The sequence below is a fragment of the Austrofundulus limnaeus genome, unplaced genomic scaffold (genome assembly GCF_001266775.1).
Source record: "Austrofundulus limnaeus strain Quisiro unplaced genomic scaffold, Austrofundulus_limnaeus-1.0 Scaffold1284, whole genome shotgun sequence".
NCBI lineage: Eukaryota > Metazoa > Chordata > Actinopteri > Cyprinodontiformes > Rivulidae > Austrofundulus > Austrofundulus limnaeus.
Genome location: NW_013953686.1, coordinates 16,719 through 27,425, shown reverse-complemented (window position 1 = coordinate 27,425; position 10,707 = coordinate 16,719). Strand labels below are relative to the sequence as shown.

General features: G+C 40.2%; 1 protein-coding gene across 1 annotated transcript in view; it reads left to right on the top strand.

Moving 5' to 3' along the window:
• The window catches only part of LOC106534850 (lipid phosphate phosphatase-related protein type 4), a 67,741-nt gene extending 57,256 nt beyond the window's left edge, over positions 1 to 10,485 (top strand). The window contains exons 10-11 of the mRNA XM_014031619.1: positions 6,823 to 6,958; positions 7,313 to 10,485. Of these exons, the coding sequence (XP_013887073.1) occupies positions 6,823 to 6,958; positions 7,313 to 8,202 (1,026 nt within the window). The 3' untranslated portion in view covers positions 8,203 to 10,485. The remainder of the gene's footprint in view (positions 1 to 6,822; positions 6,959 to 7,312) is intronic.
• Positions 10,486 to 10,707: the final 222 nt, after the last annotated feature.

Genomic DNA, 10,707 nt, shown 5'->3' with positions numbered 1-10,707 from the left:
AATGAAAGACAGATGAAAGTGTAGTGGATCTAATACTTTTATGTTTAAGCAAAATTTCATGACATCCTTTAATGACCTGGGTTTTCATGACATGCTGTTCGTCTGTAGATAGAATGATTAAAGTCACAACAAGATCTGCTAACAGTCATTCTTAGATATCACTTGTGTTTATCTTTGTGTTTTCCATTGACCTTGTATCAAATCTTGCTAAGATGACATAACGGTGTTTGTTAATATATATATGAGGCCTCTGGAGACACAGTGTTGTGTCTGTTGAACATAAAAGTATTAGTTCCATTACAATGATCAGAAGGAATCTTTTATTTATTTTAGATTAAATAAGACCTCCATGATGTCGACCTGCTCTGTGCGTAAAGATGAAAATGTCTCTGTGTGAGTGTGATGCCACAGAGTCATCTTGTGAAGCATTGTTAATTTTTTCTCCGCCTCACCTGGTTTATTTATTAAGTCTTCCAGACATAAGAGGTCAGGGGTGCTAATTGCAATCTGTCAAAATGAYGGTCGGCCTTCAGATTTTTCCGTCTGTGTAAAAAAACGGTCAAATATGGAAAATATTCTGTTAACGCARCCTCTGCTTCACATCAAATCTGTTTCTAAACACCTTGAAATTGGTCTCTGTCTCTTTAAGAACCTCCTTCAGATTCCATCATGTGTATTTCAGCACAACATCACAGCCACTTCTCTCAACAAGACTCTGCTCTTTACAACCTGCTGCGTCGTAGCCCACTTTGTAATAATAGTAATAAATAAACAGCAACATTATACAATATTGGTTTTGGAAAATTCTAAAGAGACAATGTTTCAGATTGATAAGATACATCCTGGTCATCTTCACATGAACATGTGAGGATGATATTGATTTTATGCTAATTTATTTATTACTAAAATGTAGTGTAAGCCAACTAAAGAGCATAGGTCGTAGATCACACATAGACCAAACATCTGAACAAAACAACAATGTGAGTTGTTTTTCAGCTTACCTGGGCAGGTGACAATGGTGTTTGAGTCCTTCTGATTGTAGAAATGGCATCCTCTTTTAGTGATAATGTTGTTATTAGTCCACTATTAAATTCCTTTTTGTCCAGAAAGCTATCATCCATATGACCCACATACGTGGATCCTGGAACATCTGTAGCTCTGCAAGGTCAACAACTCTGATGGCCTTCATTGCAAACTCCATGAGAAGGTAGAAAACCACCCTTGAGGCCAATTGCAAGTCAACTGCGCAACTCAAATGCAGAATATACCAAGGAGATGCTCTGTCCTCACTGCTGTGGGGCTTGAACCCCCTCCACCAAAAATTCAACAAGAATGGTTATGGATACCAACTCAGAAATGGGTCATTATCAGCTCTTCAACATGGATGACATCAAGCTGTWTGCTAAGAGGAAATGAGACATGGACTCACTGATCCACACCACCWGGATCTACAGCAGGAACATCAGAATGTCATTCAGGCTGGAGAAATGTGGCCAGATAGTAACAAAGAGAGAGAAGGTAATCCACACAGTGGGAGTTGAACTCCCATAAGAAAGAACAGYAGATGTTGAGGAGAGCTACAAGTACCTTGGAATACTGCAGGCAAATGGCAACCAAGAAGAGGTCACAAGGAAAGCAKCGACAGCCAAATCCCTGCAACAAGTAAGGCGAGTTCTGAGAAGTCAGCTCAAAGTCAAAAACAAGGTCTGAGCAATCAATAGYTATGCCTTGCCGGTAATCAGATACTCTGCTGGGATAATGAGCTGGCCAAAGGATAAAATTCAGACCACTGATGTCAAAACACAAAAGCTACTCRCCATGCATGGTATATTCCAATATCTACAGCAGGGCTGCCCAACCCTGGTCCTCAAGATCCCCTATCCAGCGTGTTTTACTTGTTTCCCTGCTGTTCAGCAGGTCTTCAGAAGATTGTTAATCACTCATTCATTCAAACCAGGTGTGTCAAATCAGGGAAACATCTAGACATGCAGGAAAGGAGTCCTTGAGGACCAGGGTTGAGAATCACTGTTTTAATACCTGTTATCTGATTTATTATTTACAAATAACGAATCAATGGCTTCCAGAGGCAACACTAAAAACATCAAACTAAGTCATTATTATATTTTGAAAATGTCTCATCAAGCTCAGAGAAGCTGTTGAGGTGTTGGTCAACATTTAAAGCAGTGGTTTTCAGATGTTTCCCTGATTTGACACATCTGGTTTGAATGACTGAGTGATTAACAATCTTCTGAAGACCYGCTGAATATCAGGGAAACAAGTAAAACATGCTGGATGGGAGTACTGGAGGACCAGGATTGGGCAGCCCTGATCTACAGGCTTTACACTATCAGGATATTCCTGATGTATTGGCCCTGAAAGACAAAGCACTCTGTGAATGCCTCAGATAATGGAAACTGAAAGAGAAGGAGCTGAAGGAACCAACATGGGAAGAAAAACCCCTGCATGGGATGTACCACTGACAGATGGCTGAAGTGGCTGATATGACCCAATCCTACAAATGGCTGGAGARGGCATTGTATCAGTACTTCTCCAAACATCCTGTGTTTGAAGAACTATAATAGAATTTCAGCTGACAAGTGTCTTTTGCCTATTCTTTTACTTTTTAGAAAAAAATAGTATATCAATCATGCTTCCATCCAATTTAATGTGCAATTTGAGCAATTGTTTTTAAATGTCGAAAAACAAAAGAAWGAAATATGAATCAGGCATGTTTCCATCCTCTGGCTTGGTGCAAATCAACTTGGTTACACAAAGTGTAATTACGTAAGACGTTGACATTATGCATGGCTGTAGTAAACAGGAAGTAAAGTTGCAAATTTGCGGGGATACACATCACCAGACATTGGAGAGAAGTTATCAGGAATACTTTGCTATTGGGCAAGTTGTAATTGTTCTGTTGTATCAACTATTATTTGTCATGGTACATGCTGTSTGGACACGTAGAGAAAGAAATGTAATTCTCTTCATGTTATGGGAATATCTGGGAAGACACCAMCAGTGGAAGAAGGGTCTAACTGTAGCTGCAGCAGCTGGTAGAATTATTTGGGAACAGCTGATCAACTATGTGAGGTAAATGTTCACTGCGTCAGAAGTTATTCTGCAAATGTGTTTCCATCTCCCTTTTTCTGCATTAACTCTTTTTCGGAAAATCTAAAAACCACCTCAAGTGAGTGTAAAAAATTTTTGCGAAATTGAGGACATTCTTTTTTTCTCTCACCGTTTCCATTCACCTTTTCTAATGGGATACTTCAAATGTACATAAAAAAGAAACATGGCTAATGAGTGAAGAATTCTCTCAATCCTACCACAGTTTTACCATTTTATTGATTTTAGTTTACACACTTAACACTTTTTATTCTCAGATCCATGCAAGAGGCAAGTAAACAACAGAACTGCACAGCAAGGTTATCAAAATACCAAAAACAATATTCTGACAGTAAACCTGGCACCATATCTCCCAGGGAGTAGTAAAAACAGCATAGGGCTGATGATAACTAAGTGAAACCAGGATGGGCAACACATTCTCACTCCCCCCACGTCAACATATTGACTCTTGGTCAGGTAGCCTTTTGCATCCAGTTTTGACAAGCCAGGAGCATCCCGCGCGTAAGTTTTTTACGAGATGAGGCGGAGGAGGACGAGCGCGTTGTTCTATTTTTTTTTTTACAAGAGTAGGAAATGTGCAAAACTAACCATCCCAGACCCTAAATTTAACTTTTATTAGCCATATACAGCCAATGCCTGACCACAGTACCTAAAATTAACCATTAACCCTGATCCCTCATGTTAACCATTTTTGAAAATGTAGAGAATGCGCGAGAACTAACCATCCCAGACCCTAAATTTAACCTATATTAGCTATAAACAGCCTGTCCCTGATCCCAGTATCTCAAATTAACCATTAATCCTGATCCCTCATGTTAACCTCAGACCCCCGACCCAAAGACCCCTAAGTCAGGGGTTGTTAACCTTTTTGACCTTGGGGCCCAATTTGTTGAAAATAAAGTGACACGAGGCCCAGTCACACATTACCAATGTATGGATCAAAATGATAATTATTCTAAATCTTGGTTTAATTTTTTATTGTATTTACATCATAACTAAACTATCATAACTAACTGTGGTGGCAAATGCAGAAACACGTTGGAATAATACGAGAAAAGTCTGCGTATGTGAAAATCAAATATGATTTTAATTGTGAGCAACGAACACACAGAACTGAATCAAGAAGGTTCTGCCTGCTTGCTGCTGCGGCGTCAGCAGAATACAGCCAATAATATACCGTAGGCCACACCCATGTGTCAGTTTACAACCAATCATAGATCGCCAAATGTACTGTTCAGCCAATCACAAAGCTCACACCCAAAGAGTATGGCAAAGTTCAGTGCCTTGTGAAGATATGAGAGATGAACAGTGTCAAGGGGAAAACAGATAAATAATTAGTCCATGACAATCCCTCCTCTTGAGTAACCAATACTCAAAACAAACCAAATGGAATAATTATGAAATCGTTAAACACAAATACATCACTCAACAAATATAATGGAGAAATATGGGAAAAATAGTGCAATGGATTACTGGTATAAGCTGATTTGTGCAAGGAAAAGAAAAAAAAACTAATGTGTAACAAAAAAATAACAAACAAAAGCTAAACCTAAAGTCCAAATAAATTAAACTAAAGGTAATAGCTCCACCCCCGTCTCTCTTCCTCCCGACAGTCTGGTGATGGTCACTCAAGCTGACTGATGGAACAGCTTKTCAGAAACAGCAAAAAACATACTTATTCAACGTCAGGAAAAGTAGCAACCAGCTGCTGGCCCTGAGACTCAGACTTTGAAGCTTTGTTTCAACTTTCACACCGTCTCTTCCGCAGCTGGACAGATAAAACAGCCACCCGGATCTTGAAGTCTTTTTTGCTGCTGTTCATGTTGAAAGAAATGTTGCAGGGTGGAGGGGTACAAAACACGGCACACGTGGCCCACCTTATCTCGCCGTCATGGTGCTGGGTTAAAGGGTGGACACCTGCCAGATGTTGTAGTGGACAGGGTGCGGCCACCTTCAAGCTGCTTGCTGGTGAAGATCAGCTTCTGCTGGTCAGGACGGGAGGCCTTCATTGTCCTGGATCTTGGTCTTCACATCTCAGTGCTGGCCTCAGCAAACGCTGTCCATTCTCCAAATGTTCATCATCAGTCCAGTCCTCGGGTCTCAGGTGGCCAGAGTGGATGCAGATAGAGCAGAGGGACCATCAGGAAAAACTCCCCCATCACATAAAAACAGCACACACACAAAACAACAACAACAAAAAAGGTATTATTAATGAAACAGTTCTATTTAATTCAAAACAGCATCTCAATAAAATGTCAGGCATTTGAACACTTCTTTTTTTAAAATGCCCTTTAAATGCTGCTCCTTCATTAAAAGAAACCTCAGATAAACAACAAAATAAACAATTAAAATAAAGAAAGAAGAGAGAAAAAAATTTGTGTTCACCTTGTTTTTCCTTCCACTTCCTCCAAGAAGTTAGAAAYACTTCATTTATATATTTAAATGGCATGTAAACCAGTCTTCAGGTTAGAATGAGACATTATATATTTCCCTTTTAACTCTGCATCTTATTTTAAAAGGTAAAACAAAACAAAATAAAAAACCTCTCCCTCGCCTGAGGGAAATGATCAAATCACCATTTTGAAATAAAAGCTCTGACTGAATCATTTGAAACAGAAAACAAACAAATGAGAAAAAAACAATTCAGCAAATAACATTTTTTCCCAAAAGTTTCATTAAATAAAAGTATCACTCTTTGTCTTCAAATAAAATAATTTTCACACTTCACCCTGAGTTAGTTAGGAAACGCATCCGTTTTCATGCATGTCAGGGGTTTTATGAAAAACAAACAAACAACGGGTGGTCTGCTGCGCCGTGCATACCCCCCTTTTCAAAACACAGCTTACGGCAGGGGGGGGAATGACCGGGCCCCTGGCCAAAAACCCCCACCCAGCCGCCCCTGCCAGGGGGAGGCGCTGCGCGGCCGAACACAGCAGAGCCCAAAATGCGCTCCATTAAATATTAGTGATTATTAAAAATGATTCTAAGACAGACAAACTTTTATCATAGTTCTTGATTTAACCTTTGAATCACGTTGGTCCCGGGAAAACCAACTTATAAGACTCATCACATCCGCAGACACATGTCCCCGGCTGCCAGCGCCATCTTTGTTATGTCGTGGCCTATACTCAAATGAAAAGCCTCTCTGGCCCCATTCTGCAGCCGAAAACTCGGGCATTCTCGATAGGTTTCTAAGGTTCTTCTTCTACATATTAAAAAGTTGTTAAACATCTGAGTGGTGCACTACYGCTACTAGTGGTGAGAAAGTGTATTGCACCTTATTYAAAAYCAATGTGGTCCCACGGCCCTCTGTGGCCCAAAGTTAAAAACTGTTGTTCTTTTGAGGCCCTCAAGGTGGCGTTCACAGCCCACAATTGGGCCGCGGCCCATGGGTTAAGAATCTCTGCCCTAAGTGACGCAACTTGGAAAAGCCGCGGGCAGCTAGGACGGACGCGCGGGGGGTACCCGACGCCTCACAACTGGATGCAGATGGTCCCTGCCCAAGYGTCAATAYGTTGACGAGTCCKACATGAGAATGTGTGAGGATGGGAKTGTAGACAGAAGCCAAAGCAGAACCAAACCAAATCATAACAGTTACAGTAGTAACTCACATACAAGAGAAAAGTTAGGTGGTGATACTAAATATAGGTATCCTATCAGCCTTTGTTTTATTTATTTGTTGTCTCTTTTGTTTAGGTGATAGCATTATCCAAACAGCAAGGTCTGCTTCACTCTCCTCGGTCAGAAGATGGTGGATCTATCCGGTACAGAGCCCTGACAGACCAAGACCCATCACCACCAGCCTCTACCACTGGAGCAATGGGAGGAGGAGGTTGGTGTTTCTATACACACTGTAAACCATTCAGAGCTTAGTCACAGTTAAGATAACTGACTTCCTCATGCAGTGTAAACAAGTGACAGGTTCATGTGCCTCTGTGACTCATGCAAAGTAACCCCCTCGGATAGTTTGAGACATTTTGGAGACTCCCTTGTGAATGTTGTTTACCAACTTGTCACCAGGAGTTGCAGCCCAGTTAGAATACTATTGTGTGAATGATTGATTTGTTTTCTTCATAGTCTTTTAGACCAGTAGAACATTTCATGTGACTTACTCAGCTGCATATTAAAAAAACACGGATGTGATCTAACTTTTCTTGTTTATTAATTAATTTATTTACATTTTTAGGAGGTTTGGAAAGAAGTGGCAGTATAGTTCGTGTCGAAGCCCACCCAGAGTCCAGACAAAACAAACCAGTGGTGAAGCCTCCGAGTACTGATGGAAGTGGCTCATGGCGATGGAAACCTCCAGAACAGCGTGCATCTCTGCGTCAGTCTACCTTCGCCCTGAATGACCTGAACAGACACACAGACAGCTGTGACTCTCTGAGGGACGGTGGCTCTGTGGATGGAAGGAGGAGTGTGACAGGGACTGAGTCAGAAAGCGAATGTGGTGGAGATGGAGGTGGAGGAGGTGTATACACCAACCATCCACGTGTTGTGCACCCTTTGCACCCCCTACATCCAAATCATCCAAATAATTTTCAGCATTCTAGTTTTATTCCCAACAATTCAAGTAATCCAAACTTTAACAACGTTCATCCTAATTTTAACCCCAGCTCTATCAACTCCAACATGACAATCGCTCCTCCTGCCAGCTTTGCTCCACCTTTCCACCCCCACCCTCAGGCCGTCACCACTATCAGGGTCACTCCGGTGGAGGCAACAGCTACCAGCACTGATGGAGGCTCAGACTCCCAGTCAGCGGCCTCATCCAGTCGTGAGTCCACTCTTAGGAGGAAGGGCAGCACCAACAATGCCCCAGACCGAGGTCCCACCCCTGACCTCCAAAACCACCACCGTTCCTGCGAGGAAAGCAACCGCCTTGACCATGACAGCACCAACCGTTTCCATGAAAACCTTCGAAATTTTCAAGAAAACCCCATCCAGCCCAGTTTCCCCAACAGGCAGATGCAAGGTCTATTTGGACGTCCAAGCCCAACCCCTCCTCCTACCTTACCTCGTCCCATCCTAACTCACACTCCACCTCCCAATTTTGGCTTGGCTTACAAGGAATGACATAGTTTGGTTCAACCAAGAAAACCACTGGGTGTGCTGCTGGGGGCCAACAACCAGAACTACAAAGCCCATCTACAAAGCAGGGYATGCTTCTAGTTGATATTCTAAAAGGATTTAGTCCCTCACTCAACTTCTCTGTTGGTCAGTTAGACAACAGGTAACAGACCGTTAAGAGTCCAGACATAAGGTCTACAGTCAGGGCCTTCTGTGTAAGAAGTAAGGTTTGAGTCTTTTTAAAGTGTGTTCTTAATATTTATTTGTATATTTCTAAATGAAAGACTGCTGGAAACACTAGACAGCTTTTTGTAAATGACAAACAGTTGCTAAATGGGCTAATTAAACAGCTGACCATTGTACTCACTCAATGCACAGAGGGAGGGAAATGGTCTCATTTGATAGAAGTAATACCTACCTGTCAGCCTAAAGACTGTGGCCACTCTTATCCATCTGTCAGGTCAGGTAAGACTGCAATAACAAGTCATTTATAAATATACTCCCAGTTACAGACTTTCACTAAACASAGAAAACACATAAACATGTAAACTTTACATTTAAAGYCCATCGTAAGAATGGGTTTGTACATAAGTGAGCGAGTGCCAGGAAACTGAAGAAATTAAACCCATGGTCTTAATTATCAAGGGCAAAGCACCTTTTACTGCTGAGGATCTGTGTTGGCTTAGATTATATGTTGTCTAATATAAAGTTAAACATCCAACATGCTACAGTTTTATCATGTACAGTATATAAACTTTACTGTGTGGTCATTTTACATGGAAGAAACATTCAGAAACAACACTGAAGGCCAAAGATATGACGGATGTATTTTTTAAACAGCCAAATTTTATCTGTTGTGTGGAGAAAAGGATTATTAAAATATCTTATCACTTGAATAGACAGATATTTTTTGATTAAAATACTACAGTAAAGCATATCTCTTTTATTAATAATAATTTTACTAAACCTTAAAATGATAGAATACTAATCTAATAAATCTTCATCTGAGCATAAATGCACAAATTAAACATTAGAATTTAAGGGGAAAAGTTAAATTAAAAATCATATTTTATAAATTGGCCGTCAATATTCTCCACTTAGTGTCTCATCAGAGTTTTTACAAATCTATAAGAATTTTTAAGAAGTACAATTGTACAGAAATTAGTACTACACAGTGTACTCCACAATTTAACAGTGTATTTCAAAGTACTAAAACCTAACTTTTACAGTAAAACTACTAAAATCTATTATTTATAYATTGTATATAATGAAGACATAGTAAACACAAAATATATGTCTAATTTAAGGATAAAATGACTTGATATTAAAGATAAAAATGATTTTTGGATGATTTAGAATTATCCTACTGTCCACACAGAAGTGTCAAAATGCCTTACTACTACAATATTTAGTATTTTACGATTTTTACATCTACAGTTCACACTAGCTGAAAGTTACAAACTGTTTTTGAGGTGTAATATGAGAATTGTATTTTCATAACATTGTGATTAATTTTTACCAGTTTTTATCTGCTATAGCATTTTATTCAGAATTTAACATGTTTTTATACATCCTATCAAAAACCATTACTGAGGGCACCTTTTGTCTGGACAGAGGTGTGGAGGTTGTTTCCCTGCTGGATTTGATCACAAGTCCCTGCAGGGTGTCCAACAGGGTTTTTCCACTAAAGGTTCAAATGCTAAACCAGGCCTGGTGCTGGGGTTGATTCTTACCTGGTTCATGTTTGGAACCTGTGTTCCATATTCAGAGAGCCAACTTAGAGCTAAATCATTACATCACATTAAACATCTCTTCTAGTAAATGTTTGATCCARTTGGCTGTGCTCTGAGTTTCTGTAGAGGATCAAAGTGCAAAAAGACACTGGCCGTGTCTAATTCTTCAGTCTGTGATGGATTTCCAAACTAAACCAACTTGGTAAAAAACTTTAGCCATCTTTTCTTTTCTGTTTAGTTTGCTGACGGAGGGAAGAATCCTGGGATATCTGAGAAGGATGCACAGTTGCAGCCTTCATTTTATGATTTTCTGGGCGGCATGAGAAGGAGCCTACACACTGGGACTGCCTTCAGTGTGGGGCCGTGATGTAAGTGGCTGACAGATGCACATTCAGGAGGATGCAGACCCTGAACTGATGCTGCGCTCCTGTTGTATCRGAACTCGAAATCCTGAAGCCGGACTGACGTCAGTTCTGAGCTGATTGCATTCCAGTTTCAAACATCGGAAAAAGCGTTTCTATTATTTTGCTCTGCAACAATAAAACGTACAATAATAGTGCTCTACGAGGTATTTTGAGTGTACAAACAGTGTTAAAACAAATATTTTAACTAACACTATAAGTTAATACAAGTACGTCTGACGTAATGTAAAATAAACAACACAGAAGCTGCGTTTGTTTACATGCAAGACTAGAAACRTTAGCGGTTAGCTCCGACAAGAATGCTAGTACACTACATACATTAAACAAATWTAAAAAGGGAAAATAAACAAACAAAT